Source organism: Saccostrea cucullata, unplaced genomic scaffold (genome assembly GCF_032062105.1).
Source record: "Saccostrea cucullata isolate Sc308-1 unplaced genomic scaffold, CSIRO_AGI_Scuc_v1 ctg92, whole genome shotgun sequence".
Taxonomy (NCBI): Eukaryota; Metazoa; Mollusca; class Bivalvia; order Ostreida; family Ostreidae; genus Saccostrea; species Saccostrea cuccullata.
Window position 1 is genome coordinate 227,416 of NW_026928448.1, and position 18,898 is coordinate 246,313.

The 18,898-nt window shown below is 32.3% G+C and overlaps 3 protein-coding genes across 4 annotated transcripts; 2 read left to right on the top strand and 1 right to left on the bottom strand.

Moving 5' to 3' along the window:
* The first annotated feature begins 6,081 nt into the window (after nucleotides 1–6,081).
* On the top strand, nucleotides 6,082–8,355 carry LOC134277604 (uncharacterized). The gene is made up of 4 exons (XM_062759926.1): nucleotides 6,082–6,340; nucleotides 6,460–6,496; nucleotides 6,942–6,992; nucleotides 7,079–8,355. Exons 1-4 carry the CDS (start codon nucleotides 6,116–6,118, stop codon nucleotides 7,114–7,116), a joined length of 351 nt encoding a protein of 116 aa, XP_062615910.1. The 5' UTR covers nucleotides 6,082–6,115; the 3' UTR covers nucleotides 7,117–8,355.
* A 965-nt stretch (nucleotides 8,356–9,320) lies between these two features.
* On the top strand, nucleotides 9,321–11,333 carry LOC134277618 (uncharacterized). Its single transcript, XM_062759950.1, has 4 exons — nucleotides 9,321–9,624; nucleotides 10,255–10,311; nucleotides 10,858–10,917; nucleotides 11,027–11,333. The coding sequence occupies exons 1-4, from the start codon at nucleotides 9,360–9,362 to the stop codon at nucleotides 11,140–11,142; spliced, it is 498 nt and encodes a 165-aa protein (XP_062615934.1). The 5' UTR covers nucleotides 9,321–9,359; the 3' UTR covers nucleotides 11,143–11,333.
* A 718-nt stretch (nucleotides 11,334–12,051) lies between these two features.
* Nucleotides 12,052–14,914, bottom strand: LOC134277617 (ryncolin-1-like). Of its 2 annotated transcripts, none has more exons than XM_062759949.1 (6): nucleotides 14,818–14,914; nucleotides 13,873–14,016; nucleotides 13,516–13,610; nucleotides 12,997–13,093; nucleotides 12,571–12,735; nucleotides 12,052–12,337 (listed from the first exon to the last, which is right to left on the bottom strand). In XM_062759949.1, exons 1-6 carry the CDS (start codon nucleotides 14,906–14,908, stop codon nucleotides 12,090–12,092), a joined length of 840 nt encoding a protein of 279 aa, XP_062615933.1. In that variant the 5' UTR covers nucleotides 14,909–14,914; the 3' UTR covers nucleotides 12,052–12,089. The 2 variants fall into 2 exon arrangements, with proteins under 2 accessions (XP_062615933.1, XP_062615932.1); XM_062759948.1 differs by having other exon boundaries at nucleotides 13,516–13,661.
* Nucleotides 14,915–18,898: the final 3,984 nt, after the last annotated feature.

The window sequence follows — 18,898 nt, forward strand, 5'->3', positions numbered from 1 at the left end:
ATATTATTTTAGCCTCCGCTTGGGGTATCCATCTGTAATCCGCAACTCCTCTTACATATAAAAAGATGTATTTGTAAAACAGCTATGCCCCTGTATGGCAACATAGCGAAGATTAAACTCTTCTGAAAGGCAATTTAAATATAATTGTACCCAAAGTAGGGTCTTCTCACAAAAAATACAATTGCAAAATAGGAAAGCCCTAGCACCACTTGTTCAAATTAATGGCTAAGGATAAGTGTTTGAAAGGTAGGTCAAACTGAAAGGTCAAAGGGTCAAAGTTGATGGTTTCTTAAGAAAGGTTTAATATAACAAGGATTACATTTGTGAAGTATGAGAGTACTAGTATCTACCGTTTAAAAGTTATAGCCAAAGTAAATTAATTAAAAATTTGGCATTTTTGTGTAAAATGGGACAAACTCCAAGGTAAAGGTCAAAAGGTCAAATTTGGTGGTATCCAAAGTAAGGTCTTGTCACAAGGAATATACACATATTGAATATGAAAGACATAGCTACAATAAATGAAAAGTTATGGTAAAGGTTAAAGTTTTTGCGGAGAAACAGACCGCCAGTTTGACAGACAGACAAACAGACGGACACGATAAACTATATACCCCCGAATCTTCGATTACAGGGAGATAAAAAGAAATGGTCTTCAATTAACTTTTCATATTATGATACAATATAAAGAAGAAGTTACAAAAATGAAAATGTTTGTTCCGATTTTCATATTAAATTCTCTGAAAAATATACTCAGAACTGGGTAAAATCGTGGAGTAAAACAAGAATTAAGAAATGTAATGAATACTGTGTGCTTAATCAAAAGGTTATGTCTAATGTATAGTTTTTGCATTAGAATGTGTATTTTACACTAGCCCATAGCTTTACAGAGCATATTTTTAGGTGTTATACCCACCCCGCCCCCTTACTTATTTAGGAGGAAGTTGATTATCAACAAAAGCAACAACAAAAAAACAACCCTACCTTTATTTTTCTATAAGGAGGGACTAAAAATAAGCTTAAAATAATCTACTATTCTACTAATTTTCAACTGTTACTCTGCCACAATACTTTCAAGTATACCCCCACCGACATTTAAAGTATGTTTTAATCATGGCGAAGTAAATTATGATATGATTGAACTTGTGTGAAGGCTTAACTTCATTTCAATATTTTATCTAGAGCCTCTTTCAGTATTATTGAAAGGTATAGAGTTTTATTTATATTTTTGCTTTCATTTATTTTTTGTTTGGTTTGATTTAATGTATTTTTTTTGGGGGGGGGGTTTAAAAATTTCCTCCTCTTTCATTGTCAAATAGGATTTGCCAAACTTTTACAAGCTAAAAGTTGAAATGAAGGAAAAATTAATTTTTCTATTAAAGAGTATTGGAACCTGATTGTTGCATGGTTTGATTTCTAAATACAAGTGGAATATCATTCTTTAAGCAAACACTATAAGGAGGAATATTAAAAAGAAATTTTATTTACTTGACAATTAAAGAATCTCTTTTCACTTTAAAGGGGGTCATTTTTCAATGGGAGTCAATTTTTTATAGGACATACATATAAAATAATGACCCCTAGGACACTTTTTCTACAAAAAATGATTTTTTTTCTACGGGTAGGGGGTCATTTTTTGTCGTTGAAAAATGACCCCCGGTCATTATTCGATGGGGGTCATTATTCGTCTTTACACCTGATAAACCATAAAATTGCTTATTTATAATTCAAAGTTTTGCTTTCTACATTAGAAACATCGCAAATATTGACTTTTATTTTATTCAAATTGATTTTCTGTGGTAAAATTATACATGATGCAATCATTTTGTATAAAAAAAAGTCACTTCCTCTTCCAAGTGTACATATATTAGTATTCTAACACGGTAAAGTCTCTGTAAATTTTAGCATATGTTGCTAAGGTGAGTTAAAGAACGACTAGCTTTACCGCTTACCCGTTTGTTAAATTTTTTTCGTTTGTCGTGTTTTTATGTTGTTCGTTTTGCATTCATATATGTTTGTTAAGTACGTGGTCGTTGGTTGTTTAATCTACGAAAAGGTCCGTTGATTATGCATTTCATATCATTTCTTAAGTTTTTATGGTCATTGAAATTAAAATAATTGTTTGTTTTCTCATTATGGTATTTTTTGCCCTTTCCGCTGCCTATAAAAGAACCTAGCCTTCAAGAGTTATCAAGGACTACTGAGCTAGCTGGTAGTGGGGGATTATATCAGTAATGATATATCGAAGTTTTCAGAAAAGAGTTAGACAAACAAAAACATGTATGTAAAATTATTCATATATTGAAGTTTATGGAAAAACACCATTTAAGTATTTAATGTGTCAAGTGATGAAATTCAGTTACAACGTAATTGATCAAAGTCAGTTTACCTAATTTAAAAATATGTGTATGTATGCTTGCTCTCACATCAGATTTTTTAAAGCTTTACCTTTGTATTTCTTAAAGTTCGGCTGTCGCCAAGCATTTAAGGATAAATAACACAAACAAACTTTTTTCAGAAATCAGCATTATTTTTCATAGATTTACATTTAAATTGACGTCCTGAATAATGTTTACCAAGTAGAGTGAGAGAATTATATAAGATTTTGTCATAAGGTTAAATAATTCTGCAAAATTTTGTAAGGAATTATATAGAAAGCAAAACAAAATCTCATATCTAAGCACCAAGGAAAACCTACGATTTCTTAATATTTAAGGGATTTATTATTTATGTCATTACAAATCAAAATCAGTCAAAAAATATATATCAACCCGCGCATCCATTTTTTGTTTGTGGTAAGTACCCTTAAAGAAACATAATAAATTAAATGTCAACATTATCTTCAACTACGAAGTAATTCAATAAAATTATTAATAAAAACTCTAGTGAAGATACAATCATGTTTTCCTATTCTCTGTACTATCTTGAGACAAATTATATTTATCTTTTTTCTTTTCAAAACAATTCATCATAAACATAACTTAAGTTGTAAGATGTATGTCCGTAAAATTTTCGTTATTGTATAACTTTTTCTTATTTGCCATTTAGTTGTTAAAGCTTGTCCTCAGGAATATAAATACATCGTATTAGAAATATAATTTGATTCCTATTCGTCTTGGCTGCGATTCTCACAAAAATGTACACATAGATACTACTTTTGCAATAATGCTATGTAAAAATATTCAGATTATACATATATGTAGCAGGAAGTGATTACTATTCGAATGAATGCTAAACATACATGATCAGATTCAATCCCTATTACAATTAAGAACAAAAAAAAGTAATATTTAAGGATAAGTAAAGGGTTTACTAATACTTTAATATTTTTATAATTTTTTCTTGGCAGTTGAGCTATACAACTCTCTTATAAAGCGTTTAGGAAGCGATGACACATTATTAATTATAAGCATGACGAAAACTCAAAGTTCAAATATACTCTTGTAACAGCAAAACAATAAGATCACTTATAGAGACCTGGGAACATGCCTTTTTTCAGATTGTCGTGAAGATGTGGCACAGCATTTTTTTTACGAACACAACACCCAAATGTACTAAATTATATAGAACATCAGATACAAAAGTCAATAGTTTCGCCCATATTATATTTCCAAAGATCTTTAATATTACACAGAAAAAAACAGTATTCTAATCTTATTGTTTACAGATAAAACACCCAGATTATGAAATTAAATATACGTTATATTAGGACATTGCAGTATTTTGCACCAATATCAAATTTCCGAAAAATTCAATACTTCTTGTCTTTCTATCTATATGCTATCACAGGCTGTCTAAAATACCCTTTCAAAGCGTTTTACACGGATTGACAACGACATTGGGTTATATAATAATGTTATTTAATCCTTAACATAATGCAATAATTTACCAAAGAAAGACACAAACTTAACATAGCTCTAAACCAAAGTCAATTGTAGTCCTTTATGGAGAATTGGAGAAATGTTAACAGGAACACGGGTTCCAAGGCTTAAAAAGTCATAAAGTGAACAGTAATTGATTGAAAATATACCTACAAAACAAATCTATGAACAAAGTATAAAGAATGGACCTCAAGAAATTCCAGAGGAGGGATCAAGTTCCTTAGAAAAGTAAACTTCTCCTGTAGCCCTATCGGTCATGTACATGGAATACTCCGTAGTAAAATTAGTCATTAAAACGAAAAACCTGACAATAATTGTTATTAAAATACGACGGAATGATAGATTTTATTTGTTTAGTCATTATAACGACCATTTATAATTTACGAGTTTGCTAAAATCCATGCAACAACTTATCTCTTAAAATTTTTCCTTGGTTTAAAAATTGAAGTAACTCAGGGCATACTCTTAAGTATTGAATAAGTTGAGAAAAATAAACACCATATGCAGGTGACAGAAGAAAACACATAAGGAAAATTTACGATCGAAAAGCTGTCATCTCGTTTGTTTGTTTTTTCTCCCAATTTTGTTGGAAGTTTTATTGTCTATAGTCAGTAAAACATTCAAATATGAAATAGAGGGCAGGCTCTAAGGTGTCCTTAATTTTTAGTTCACCATATATAATGAATCGACATATGAATGGAAGTAACCATTTTTGATTTATAAAACTTCGATATATCTGAATGTCGAGTGGAAAGCCTCAACACGAGTTTTTTTTTCTCATGTAGTAGTAAGTACATATATATTCTGCTTCAATGGAATATAAAAACAGATTGGCTATTAATAGGACACAAAAAGTGCAAAATTCCAACAATTTCTAGAAAGTTCTGATTTCTAAAGACTACAGAGACGCTGTCAATTGAAGACAGAGAAATGAATGAAGCCGGTAGTCGATATATAGCATTGTCTCGATCGACTGGATGCAGCACTTACCAGTGTTTATTGCATGTAGGAGCCATCAACTAAGGTAAATATTTAAACATATCACCAAAATGGACTAGATTTAATAAACTGCATTATGTTATTAAATAAATCATAAAAATTCATACACTGGTTTCTGTTTCCTGTTTATTTGTAAAAATAAAAAAAAATAAACAGTCACTCGGCTTTGTTGTTGTTGTTGTTGTTGTTGTTGTTGTTGTTGTTCTTTTGTTGGGTTTTTTTTATTTGACTATTATGGATTCCTAAATATACGCGAGGAATTCATTTCATGAATAACTGTCTTATTTTTCGATTTCATGATGTGATCAATCGATTGGGTTGTGTGATAATTTGCATAAACGCCTTCGTTTATGCACAAAATTATCACGCAAGCCAATCGATTGATCATCGTCATGAAATTGAAAAATCTGACAGTTATTCCTTATATTTACATGCTTTGATTCCGCCAATCCACGTGCTCCAAGCCCTGCTTCTGTCTAGCTGTTCATTTAAAGTTCATTTAAAATTTGTAATTTTATCTCGGGCAAAGACATTGGAAATGTAAATATTATCGTATAATTTCTGGAGAAGCACCACTCGCGAAATCAATGTAAAATCTCTTTATCAACTATCCCCTCCCGAATTATAGTTTTCGGGATTTAACGTTAAAAGGTCATTTCGCGATAATATGGACTCGCGAAAAAAAAAACCCGGAAATTACAGTATTCTTATTATGAACCCTCAAAGCCCACCTTCGCATAATACCTACGCACTTATATTATCTTGAATGTTGAAAATCAAGACAACGCTTTGTAATCGGGATATTTAAACAAAAAACGAATTCAAATAAATTTTGCAGCTGATTCATGATGTAGAGTAGAAAAATAATTAAATTTCTAAGTATAGAAATTTGAATATCTATATATCATCGATATTGGAAACGTGTGTAGTATTTCGAAAGTATTAGATGCTTTAATGTGACGCGTAAATAAAAGGACGTCACAGGTCATTCACCCAATCAGAATACAAGATATTTTTGTCACACTCACTGTCATTGGTAGACTACATAAATAAAAATAACGATTGAACCCTACGTAATATTTAGAAATGTCATAATTTCTTCCGCCTTTCATTAAAGAATATATCGACGTATAATAATGACGACCTATTCTTTTTTAGTATTTCATTTGTCTTGTTTACAAAAGAATGGGTCTAACAACTGCATCAGCATAATATTTTGGAAAAGTGTTTGAAGAAATATGGATAGAATACCGACAATAAAAGAAATAAATGAACTACTTCAGGACACAAAAAGAAAGACAAGATTAAAAAATGCATCCGTTGTTGGGAAAATCGACTATTTAAGTGCCGGGTTTGAAATAGGAGCAATTGACTTGGAATCAAAGTGTGTGAAAGGGGTTATATGCCGAATTTCAGGACTTGAAAATGAACTCTGTGCCTACGAACTAACTTTAAAGAATTATGTAAGTCATTTTTGTTTTCGTATTTCCATGTATTGAAGTTACTTCGATGTATTGAAGTAATAAAAATGCATACTTTCTAGATATAAGAGTAGCTCTTAGCATTTTGTTCTGTTTTACAGATATCTAGTATACGAGTACCCAAGAGATTCCCCAAAGGTAAAAAATGAATCTTAATCCCCTTTAAGCTCTGTAGCAACCGCTAATGATAAAACGCAGCTTTATAATAGATATATAATAAATTATTGCGTTTATAGTTGACATTCTAAACCGTTAATGCAAAATCCCCGCTAATGAAAGAATTATACCATTGAACAGATGAGAATGTTAACTGTTAATGAAATAATTTATTAGTTGCATTGCAACGCGTAGTGATATTTCTATCATAATTCGGCGTTTTATCATGAGCGGTTGCTAAAAAGCTCCTTTGATTTAGATGTTTATTTTTGATTTATGTAGAAACGTCTTATACATGTACATGTGTATTTCACTGCTAGAATCAATAATCCTTACCGGGTACATCGTACAATTGCGCAATCTCTGAAATGCGAAAATTTGATTTTTTTAAATATTTTGCTGTGCTTAACATGAACCATTCTTGCAGGTGGCCAACACCCCCAATCAAAGACGGACAGTGGAATAGATATGGGGCAAGGTATTAATATTTTACTTTAGACTTTGAAGTACTTAGTATATTTAATACATTGCGAATAAATTTTGAATAACGATATTTTTTTTCAGATCTAGAAAGTGTGGATATCGAAGATTCGACTTTTTGAAATACTTCTTAAAAGCGCTGGAAGACAAAGCTTTTGTTTACAATATTCTTTTTTCCCATCTTAACTTGGCGCAACTTCCCAAGTATATTATTCTTAAGGAAATCCTGTTATAACGAAACAAGTCATTAGATTTTTTCCCCAAAAATGTTATTGATTTTATAATAAAATTTCATATGTTGAACATAAATTTTCAACATTCGATTCTTTTCCATGTGGAAAATTTAGACAATGCAATACTTTCCTTATTCCTTTGAATCAGTTTGATTTGTATTTGAAAGGATCTTTTGAATGAGGGATAGTAAACGTACTTACAGTGCACCGGTATTTTAAAGGTAACCTTATTTACACCTTTTTTGCTGCTTTTTATCCACTGTTTTTGCACGACCTGGTATATGATTTAAGCTTATAAGTGTCTTTAAAAAAACTAAGCGCCAAGTAATGATTGCGCTAATAAGTGTAAGAGAACTAGATTGCTCAGTTATGAGTGCAGTATTCAGGATTTTGTGTATGTGTGTGTACGCAGATGTTACATGTATGTAATTAATAATATAATACTATAATTGTTAAATAAAATAAATTGCAAGATTGTTTTAGTTTAAGTAACAGTTTTTGATCTAGAAGCTAAAGTGAGGGGTTTTTTTAATTGTCTGACGTCTGTTTGTCTGTCAGTAGTTGACCTGCTTTTACGAGTACTCTTATGAAGCAGAATTCATTCAAAAATTTCAAAGTTATTAATTATTCATAGCAAATCGCTGGTGTCAACCCGTGTCCTTTCATGTAAACCTTATGGTGTCAACCCAGGTATCTCGAAATTAACGCAAGTACATGTATCTCAAAATTTAGTGGTTATAAATTCCTGATGGTGTCAACCCTGGAGTTCATTTTTATTTTTCTATATGTGAGTAGCCCCCAAGAAGGCCGAAGATGTAATGTATAAATGAGACGTATGATAGATTTGTTTTTTGTGTATTTTTTAGCATGTTTTGAATGATTGTGAATATAATAGTTTTATGTTTTGATTTGTTTTTAATAAATGTTGAAATTTCAATTTCTCTTATTATATGTATGAACATGTAGGCTTCGGAAACAAGGTCTTTTCACAAACTGTTGGAATTTCGATGAGCACTAATTATGTTTCATTATTACCAGACCTGGATATTTCTTCGTATGAAAAATTTATTTTAAAAAACTTCTACATGATATGAAAACATTTATTGTGGCCTTTAACTCGATATTTAGATAAATTGATTTGATTTGAACACATTTTATTATGTAAGAAATACATAAACGGATTGGGCAGCAGGCATAGCCTATATAAGCCCTCTCCACTTTTTCTTTTTGATTGCCTATCACCAGGTATTTAGATAAATCGACGATGTATCAATTAGTATTAACGTCTCCCAGTTCATTCCATACTCTAGAGCGTGCTCTGACTAAGATCAGTTCTTTAAATGAGGCAGCCTACTTACAGAAAAGTTGATGTGACAGGGATCTTGACAGCTTTGTTTAAAGTCACCTTTTCGTAAATTATATGCTCTTTACAATGACCTTGTTAGCCAATTTGACTTATTATTAGGTAGTATCTTTGGCTTTGCATTTATACTGAAATTGACAACAGAATGTTCCGTCTACATGATCCATACAACGGAGTCACGGCGGATGTAACCGGTCGAAAGGGGATGCTTACCCGTCTTAGGCACCTGACCCCACGCTTGGAATATACAGGGGGTCATGTTTATGCCTCCTTTGCAGATTTGTATTGTTTATAGAAGTTTTTAGATCGACCACTGTTTTTATCTTCACCATTTCATGAAGAATACATTTTGAATAAGGTCAACTTTTGAACAGGCATGTGTTTGGCAAATTAGATGCTGTTGCAGGTTTTCCAACCACTAGTATCCTCTTATATTCATAATTTTGCAAATGCTACAGAGGTAATTATGATTTCATTTGCAAATACACCTCATCATTAGGTCATGTTGTACCAAAATGTTGCATAAAAATTAATAGAACATGGTTTCAAAATTTCTTTACTTTATTGTATAGAACAAAGAATTTTGTACCAATCTTCGTACATTCTAGTACTTTATAGAAAATAAAATCTTCAAACACGGAACCGGAAATTCATAAGATTATATTGTCGAGCAACTTAAAACGGCATAACGACAAGCCAGGAAGAAAATGAATTCGGACATCATAAAACACCTGCTGAACATAAAGATAGGCGGTCTCAAAATTCTAAAATGGCGTCTGATGGATACTTAATCCCGACTCTGCAGGACATTGAGAAATCCGTGTTGGAACTCAGTAGTCAAGTTCGATTACAGAGTGCTTTTCTAGACTGTCAAATAGAGAAGTTAGAGCAAGATCCAGACACAGATTGTGTAGTGAGTGAAAACGAGGCTGAGAACATTCTTGCTCGGACTAGCAGTCTACGAGCTGAACTGGAGAAATTTAAATTGAATTTGAAAAAGTATCAAGAAGTCACGAAAGAAAAGAGAAATAGCAGTAAGTTGGTGGTTTTGATTATTTTTTGGTGCCAAAATTTCAATTTTTTGCCTCTGTGTTGAATTCATCACATATTTTTTGTTTAAAATGATATGGCATTCTGTAACTCAAGAATGTAAATTTTAAGATAGCAATGATAAATATATCGTAAAATTACAATGTTTAATTAAAGTGAATTTTAACATTTCGCGTTGGTCTCCTGGCAAGTTGGTCAGTGACATTTTTATTTTTTTTTTTACACAACTAGCGACATGATAAAGAATTGAATAATACTCTAATCGGTTTATTCGTTTATTTTAAAATTATACAACATCCTAATGTTTGATAAAAATGAGAGAAAAAAAGTGATTAACATTTCCAGGTTTACTGTTAATAAATCGCAATATTTTGAAAAAAATCTTATTAAGACCTTTTGGACCTTATCAAACCTGACAGGTTCGCTTAAGAGATTACCTTAGATTTGTTTAAGGGAAGAAAAAAAGAAAGGTTCCTTGTAATGATCATATTTCATGTTAATACACCAAATCAATCACCATTTCTTCCTGGATGCATTGTTAATGTACCGCAAATATTTCCTATCATTTAAACAATTCACTAATTTCTAAAGAGTTTCTTTTGTGTATCTTTCAGGTGAATCGAACGCAGACAAGAACGAGGACGAGGAAGATTCTCCAGACAAGAGTACAGGTATAGAACGCCCAAAGACTGGGTATGAAGTACGCCTTAAATGTTATTATAGTCAGACATCTCTTTCGATTTTTTCAATTTGAATTTGTAACTGTCTTATACTAATTTGAATTAAAAATTCTAATTTTTTGTAAAGAATAATATGTCTCCCATCAGTTTGACTTTCCAGTTTTGTAATGTTAGTACATTTACTTCTGCAACAATCAAGCTTTGTGTTAATTGTCAATTATGATAACCTAAGATACATATGCTCTTTAAGATTTTCCCTAGCTCTTATTTTTTAATTTTATTAAAGAATAAAATATAGATAAAAGATATACTGTAGTACGGAAGCCCGTTGAGGCCAGGTCAGAGAGAGAAATATTTTTTATTGCGTTTAATCGCAATAATTATTGCGATTAAACGCAATAAAAGATATTTCTCTCTCTGAACTGGCCTCAACGGGCTTCCGTACTGTAGATATACCAGTAGATTATATAGCTAAAGATATAGACATTTTAAATTATAACCTTTAGAAAGCATAAAAATGTTTCCTTTCTTTTGTAGATGACCTTGAATTCAATGTAGACAGTGACACAATAGTTGCACAGCCCGACTCAGTTTCATGTAATACCTATAAAATAATCACAATTACAATACATCTCTCTCTCTCTCTCTCTCTCTCTCTCTCTCTCTCTCAAAACCATATAATAATTAATTAAAATGTTTGTTTCAGGTATACCTGAAAAGAAACCAAATGGAACTCCACAAGAAAACGAGGACTATAGCGCAGTGGTTACAATAAACGAGTCATCATCAGAACTACTAGACAAGCTTAGGATATCAACTTAAAATGAACAAATGGTTATTATGCAAGGGGAAAACTTATTTGAAGCATATCCAACAATTCTGGGGCCCATTTTATTAAAGAACCTACGACTAAGACCAAAATCCATTCTGCTTATTTGAATTAAATTGAAAATGGTTTAAAATTTTTTTTAAAGATTTGAGAAATATTTAGTCAATAAAAATGGAACTCGTAAATTTACTTACCTTATCATTGGTTATTTGCAAAATTACTTTGTTAAATCATTCTGATTGTATACACAAGTACTCTGAAGTTGATTTTAAAAAGATGCTCGAGTTCTTTTTATTGACAATATCTATGTGGTTGGTTTTTGGAGACCAGGTGTTCCAACAACCGATTTGGTACCAGTTGAACCCTGTTGTTAGCAGGCTTAATTTTGTACTCGTATGAAGCAGAATTTGTAAAAAAAAAAAAAAAAAAAAAATCTTTTACGTGGAAAGAAGAAGACAACTTGCTGTAGCCTTCAACTCGATATTTAGAAATATCGACGACGTATTGTCAATTAACAATAATTATTTCCTTTCTTATGTCAACACGATATATCACAGTGTGCTTGGAATAAAAGATTCCACAGATTCTGACATCTTTTATGATATATGTGATGACATTAATTTTTAATCGTCAACTTCCCTTACTTATGCAGCATTTCTTTGTCATCTGCATACGGAGGTTATATCTCAAGTAGATTCGATACGACAGAGCATGTTCTTCGTAAGAACCACTTCTAAACGAGGTAAATTACTGACAATTAATCAAGTTGATGAAGCAAGAATATCAGCAATCTCGTTTAAAGTCTTCATTTCGTACGTTTTATGGTCGAAACTATGACCTTGTCAGCAAATATAATTTATCAGACTTTCAACAGGCAATGTCAGAGGATAAATAGTACATAAAATTCAGAAAGATTTTTATTCAATTATGATGGCCTTTTTTAACTTTTTTGTCTAATCATCATTCTTGCAAACTTCATGGAACGATGAGCGTTGCCAAATTTGTACCACAAAACACATGCCCAATCACTGACAGCGGATTTGTGGTATGGTCCGTTCAGGTCGGAGTTATCACAGTCTCCAAACCACCAAGCCGCTTTCCGGAATACGGCACAAGATTTACTATGCGAATCGTTATCTTGGTCTTTCGTAGAAAAATTTCTCCCATTGTGATATTCTAAACTGTCTCCTACAATACAAACAATTGTAAATTGTATATATGCACTTTATTTAGTCTTAGATTATTACTGAGTGGATATTTTATCAGCTTATTCCATTGTGTTCGACAGTCTCTTTTCTGAATTTTAAATTTTCTATATAGTATTTCTTGTGTGGCAAAATTAATAAAAATCATGTGCTTTTGTTTATTGGGCATTTACTAAGAACTAAAGAAAGACTGCTATATAATGGTATTTTAATTACCTGCAGTGCCGCTGTACCCATTAATTTTCAACTTGTATTTCTGTGACTCGCTTCCAATGGAAAATGACGAATATTTGGCAAAAGCTTTTTTGCCTGAAAAGTTCTGAAGGTCCACTCTAAGTTCTTGTTTTGCTCTTGTGGTAAGTAAATGAATAACTTCATTACCTGAAGATGAAAGAAATAATTTCTCCTTTTATAAACGTTTAAGAATGTATTTATCAGTTGGCCTTATTATAAAGTAAAAAGGACTAAAAGCAGTGTGTTCCTCTTGCATCAGCTTTTCAATTAATCTTGAAATTTAATTTTATAGTGTTCAAAAAGAAAATTTAGAATTTGATGAAAATTTCTTCCACAAAAGGCAGATATCCTCAAAGTGCAAACCCAAAATTTGTTTAAGCTGTCTAATTATAAAAGTGTAATTCTTACCTAACCAGTATTCTCCCTTAACTTTGCCAAACCCGTTTTTATAAGACTTCCATGATCTATAGAAATCAACAGATCCGTCAATTCTTCTCTGGACAACCTGTTTAGATGAAAAAGGTTTCACTTACCAATATTAAAAAAAAAACGCACAACATCCGAGCATCTTTTGCGTCGAAAATCATCTTTAGCACAGAAAACATTTTATGCTTTATTATTTTTTTTATTCAAAGTCGACGGCGAAATAATAGTTATCCTTTTGAAAACACAAAATACCGGTATATGACGCAAATGAATGAAAAGAAAAATTAAAGCAAGATGTAATTGTGAAACACTATGCCCCCGATGGTAACACAATTCTGGAGTGGGAAGTAACTGAAGTGGTATATACTTACACTTGTCAGCGCAATAATTATGGGCTAAGTTAAAGTTGACAACAGACAAACAGACAGACGGGGACAAAACAATTAACCCCTTGTATCTTTCGATTCAGGGGGATTAAGAAATAAAATTAAAACTTCTCACTGTCCAGCCTCCTCCGTCTGTAGTCATGTCACAGTACACCAGCTTCTTTTTCTTCATATCGTGATCAGGATATATAGTGTAGACACCATCTTTTCCTTTCGTGTGGGGGATAGATTTCAGAATGGCTGCACAATCTCTCTGCAGGCCTGTTAGAGATATTTATTGCTTTTAAAGGTTCAAAAAACTTTCAACTAAGGAAAATTCTGAGTCTTTCTGTTTAATCTATATTCATCTACAATGATAATCTTGTATTTAATGGAGGTAAAACTTATAAATTATTATTTGTTTTATCAAACTGCCACCACATTATAAAGTGTTCAATTTTAGTCCCTTCCTTACAAACTTATATGTACTGACTCTGATATTTGTTGAAATGTTTCCCAGTAAGTCTGTAGTGGGACAAGAGAGAAATATCCACAGAGACTGGCGAATTCACTTTGACTGATGTGTTCAGGTGCTGCCAGTTCCAGGCAATTAATTTCAGAAGATCCTGAACATTACCTAAAATAATATCGATATAATTAGTTGAAATATTAATAACAAAGTAGCCTTACATTATTACGCTTTACATATCATTTTATGTTTTTTGCAATGTTATTTTAAATTATACTCCTCTAAATAATCAAATGAAATTTGAAGGTTTGATCTCCGGACCTTCCGATCACGAAGCAAACGCCGTACCGACTGATCGATACAATGAATTGATATAATAATTTAACAATTAAAGTACCCTTACATAATTTACGATTTACAGAAGTGTGCCAAAAGTGATGATAATTTATTTTTTTTTTCTATATATATTTCATTAAAAAACAACATTTTGTATAATCCCTGGCATGACAACATTTCTTGACTGATTTTACCACAAATTCCTTGATAATGCCAGGAAATGTTTAATTTGATAAAACAACATTTTTTTATCTGATCAGCATCGATGTTTCAATGAGAGATATTGTGATTTAAGTGCGACATAAAACGTACAATGACTTATATAGTCAACATTAATCCTGTCTTGAATTTTAGAATTGATGTGAGTGATGAGCTTCCTTTTTTCTAAAAACTAAATATGTAATGATCTTTTAGAAAAATATATCTACATGTAAATACTCTCTGGTTTACGTACTGAAATAAATAATGAAATTGAACAAAACAAATGACCATTTGCCAGCACTTTAACTATATGCGGTTTTCAATAAAATATGTAGTGAAAAAATTTTCACTTTCGTCTCAGATATGTACCATCAAGTTTTTACAATGTTATTATTATATGCCTTGTATCAATTAAATGTTAATTAAAGTTACCTTTTATGTGGGGATGGGGTTCAACACATAACACTGCAGTGAAATAAAAGACGAGGCAACTCAGACTGTACAGATTTCTTGGTAAATCCATGATTCTGATTGTGCATACAAAGATAAACTTAGTCAGAAAAAAGGATATTATTTATATATTTTTTGTCATCATTAAATTGTAAAAGGATATGTTTCCGTGATGAATGACTAAAAAAAATAGCATGTTTTGAAATTTCATCAATAAAAAAAATTGTAAAGACGGTCAATAAGAAAAAAGATAAACGGATAAAAAAAAATGTCAGTTTTATGCAAAAAATTAACATAATTCTTTATTAATGCATGCATTTCATAAGAAGCAAAATATTATGCAAAATCTTATGCATGAAAAGAAGAAAAAACTTGCTGTGGCCTTAAACTCGACATTTAGCTATATCGACGACGTTTTGTGCATTAACAATGGTAATTTCCATTCCTATGTCGATACGATATATTCTGGTGAGCTTGAGATAAAAGATACCACAGAGTTTGACACTTCTGTTTCATATTTGGATATTTTACTTGAAAAAAGACGTTAATGGTAATCTAACAACCAAACTCAATGATAAACGTGATGACTTTAACTCTTCTATCGTCAACTTCCCTTACTTATGCAGCAATATACCTTTGTCACCTTCATAACGGAGTTTATATCTCACAATTGATTCGATACGCAAGAGCATGTTCTACGTATGAGCAATTTCTAAAACGAGGTAAATTATTGACAAACAAGTTGATAAAACAAGAATATCAGCAGTCTCGTTTAAAGTCATCATTTCGTAAGTTCTATGGCTGATACAATGACCTTGTCAGCCATTACAATTTACCATTGAGTCAAAAGCTTACTGACGTTTTTCACACCAATCGTTAGTCAATTATTTATAGACTGAATTGACGACGGATTTTTCCGTTATTTCCCGATCATAACAAGGAGGACACGGCGGATGTGACCGGTCAGCAGGGGATGCTCACTCCTCCATGGCACCTGATCCCATCTCTGATGTTTTGGGGGTCCGTGTTTGCTCTACTTCTATTTTGTATTGTTTTATGGACTTTGATATTGAATACTGTTCGTTATCTCCATGCATATCCCATATCCTTCATGCATAATAAGCTCTCAAGCTCTCTCTCGTTGTTGGTCTTGAATTCATGACAATGTCACTTAATTTTTTCTTGAATCCCTAACCCTGAATATAAGCACTTTTACTTAATTAAATTGATTAAACAACACTGTCTTTTCATAAACATTCATGTATCAGGTTTGCATACATGCTTTAGTGTCTGGTTGACAATTACTTTGTAGAGTTTGAAGATCAGTACTTCCATCAATCTGCTGGAATTCTCGAGAACACGAATTTTGTCACATTGTTATTAAACCTATTGTCATTGATTTATATTAATTAAGCTGAATTGAATTTATTCAAAAAGTTTCTAAGTCATGTAAGTGTCAACAAATCTTTAAAAAACATGTATTATTACCTCTAATGTTTTTTTCTGTGTAAAGTTAAATCAATGGCTGTGATATAAATTCCAAGAATTCTCTGTGAATGGTTGCTCCCAGGTTTCTGGAAGGGGTGCGAACGATAGTCTGCGAGGTTTACTCTCTCTTCTCAGACAGACATTTTTCAAATAACCGGTTATCATGAAATATATGGAGATAGCAAGTAGTATTCAAGATCAAACGTCCAAACTCCTTAAACAATGCATGCGTACAAACCAGGAGCAGAGCAAACACGGACCTCTTGAACTACAGAGGTAGGATTGGGCCGTGGGTGCCATGAAGGAGTGAGCATCTTTTGTGGTTCTGACACATTTCTCAATTTATTTTTTTTTCACATGTTGAAGAAACAAAATCTAGTGGCATTACTTTAATTACGTAGATGAATGATGAACTACTTCTGTCTTCCTTTTAAAGGGGGGGGGGGCTTTTTTTACAGTCACTTCCTAAAAGTTCCCCTTTCCGACGGCTTTGCAATCCCCATTTTTGCACGGTGTTAGTCAAGTGAGCTAATTCCTGCATTGAAAGCTACTTTGAAAGCTAAGTGAGTTTTGTGGGGCAATGGGTCCATTTGCATATCCTAGAGGAGGCCGGTTGTTTGTGGATGTAGGAGGCCTAGAAAATTGAGCAAAATAATCACCTTGATACTTTTTGATCCTTTAATGGGTACACATTTGGATGTTTTTTTTTAGGGTAAAACAGTCACTTTTATTGAATATATAAATTTCCGACTTGTTATTAAATCTTATTCAGTGGTATGGGAAGAGTTGTGGATAAGAGATGGGTACCCTTCAGTATTATAGAAAGAATGACAGTGTCCATGTTTTGCCACGGGAAACCCAAAATATTTATCGGATCAAAAAGTAAAATAGGAGGTCACAATGGTATTCTTCCTGGATAATTTATTTACACAACTATATAGATGTATCTACAGCTGATTCCTATATTCCCTCCCACTTTTCAAGCGGAAATAATAATGAATATACATGTAGACAAGTTAACTAAGATCAGTGAATGTTGCATCTACCATGCAGGGCACTAACATACTATGTAGGGTTCTTAGTCTAGCGTATGAAAAACTTTTTCAGGAGCAATTTTATTTTCATTTCGTGAATTTTGATAAAATGATTCCAGTCTTTCTGACAATATTGAAATCAACCAAAGAATCTTTAGATATCCTTTCTGTCATCTTTTTATGCAAAATCGGTGAACCCACAGTGGGTTGTTTTTGGTAAAGAACATCACTCGTTTAGCTTTAATCCGAGTTACATGTCAGGCGCGGATCCAGGAATTTAAGTTAGAGGGGGCGCCAAAAATAGGCAGGGGGTCTGGGGGCCGCCGGAAGCTCCTGGATTCTAGAGATTTTGTAGGGTAAAAAAGAGGTCTACCAAGTAGACATATTTACATGTTCTAGACGAAACTGTGATTTACGCTAACTTTGATAATTTTAGGGGGGCGCGCGCCTTAAATCCGCCACTGCATTTACATAAAAAATTGGGAGGCTACAAGAAATTACACCAAAAAATTTATAAGTCGTGTTCGAGCATGTGGAATTACAGACGCTGTACATGTCAGATGGCCCAACATCTCATGTCTCAAGTTTAGCAAGAATCTAAAATATTTACTTTCCCAGCCAATAAAAAATCAGATATGTGAAAGATAATATAGATACGTAACCATAATTCACTTTCCCAGCCAATTAAAATGAGTGAGAACTGAAAATGATACCTGACATGTAAGAAATGTCAGGTACTGTTACCTTTACATGTAATACTTGTCACTGTAATGCTATACCTAACTCATTTGTTAAATGCTGATATATTTTCCCACTAAAAGTATTTGTTTTTCATGGATATCAAATTCTGTCTTTTCACTTGTTCAACTATTTCGTGGTCGTGAACTTTTTAAAGTTAGTTTTCAAGTATTAAATTTCATGCTAAATCATGAGATTTTGCTATACTAGTCTTTTGCACACAGTATAATGCTTCGGTATTTTACAAAAATTTCTCATCAATAGTTAATTATTTAATAGCTACTTTTTTGTACATGTATTTGTAGGTAATATTACCTCAATTGCCTTCCTGATTAATTACAAGACTTATGGCTGACGTGCCTGGTCAACAGGGGATGCTTACTCCTCCTAAGCACCTGATCCCACCTCGGGAATTTACAAGTCAAGACTTTTTTCAGAACATTCTGCCATGTACTCAAAAAAAGTTTGAACTCCGTTGTTTCACTGAGTGTACTGTGGAATCGTTTTTATTAATAGTGGGGGTCAATATTTGTTGGTCAGCAAAATTTTACCTGTTCATGGGACGTGATTTCTTGGTTTACTTGTAAATACTATCATTCAATGAATCAATATGTTAACAAAATAATCGTTCGTGGGGATGTAAATTTGTGGGTATGAGTGACCTATGAAATCCACAAAACACAATCTACAATATGCTGAAATGCATACCTGCTTGTCTGATAGAATAGATATTTATGAAAACAGAAAAAAATCAAAAATAAGACATACAAATCCCCGCAAGCAAACAATCTGAAAACTTTGAC

Bases quoted from the DNA above. Each gene is read 5' to 3' on its own strand.
- LOC134277604 (XM_062759926.1), top strand. From the start codon at position 6,116: ATGGATAGAATACCGACAATAAAAGAAATAAATGAACTACTTCAGGAC. The intron at 6,341-6,459 runs GTAAGTCATTTT...TCTGTTTTACAG, and splicing joins AACTAACTTTAAAGAATTAT to ATATCTAGTATACGAGTACC. The intron at 6,497-6,941 runs GTAAAAAATGAA...CCATTCTTGCAG, and splicing joins ACCCAAGAGATTCCCCAAAG to GTGGCCAACACCCCCAATCA.
- LOC134277618 (XM_062759950.1), top strand. From the start codon at position 9,360: ATGGCGTCTGATGGATACTTAATCCCGACTCTGCAGGACATTGAGAAA. The intron at 10,312-10,857 runs GTATAGAACGCC...TTTCTTTTGTAG, and splicing joins TTCTCCAGACAAGAGTACAG to ATGACCTTGAATTCAATGTA. The intron at 10,918-11,026 runs GTAATACCTATA...TGTTTGTTTCAG, and splicing joins ACAGCCCGACTCAGTTTCAT to GTATACCTGAAAAGAAACCA.
- LOC134277617 (XM_062759948.1), bottom strand. From the start codon at position 14,908: ATGGATTTACCAAGAAATCTGTACAGTCTGAGTTGCCTCGTCTTTTAT. The intron at 14,017-14,817 runs GTAACTTTAATT...ATATTATTTTAG, and splicing joins ACCCCATCCCCACATAAAAG to GTAATGTTCAGGATCTTCTG. The intron at 12,338-12,570 runs GTAATTAAAATA...TTTGTATTGTAG, and splicing joins TGGGTACAGCGGCACTGCAG to GAGACAGTTTAGAATATCAC.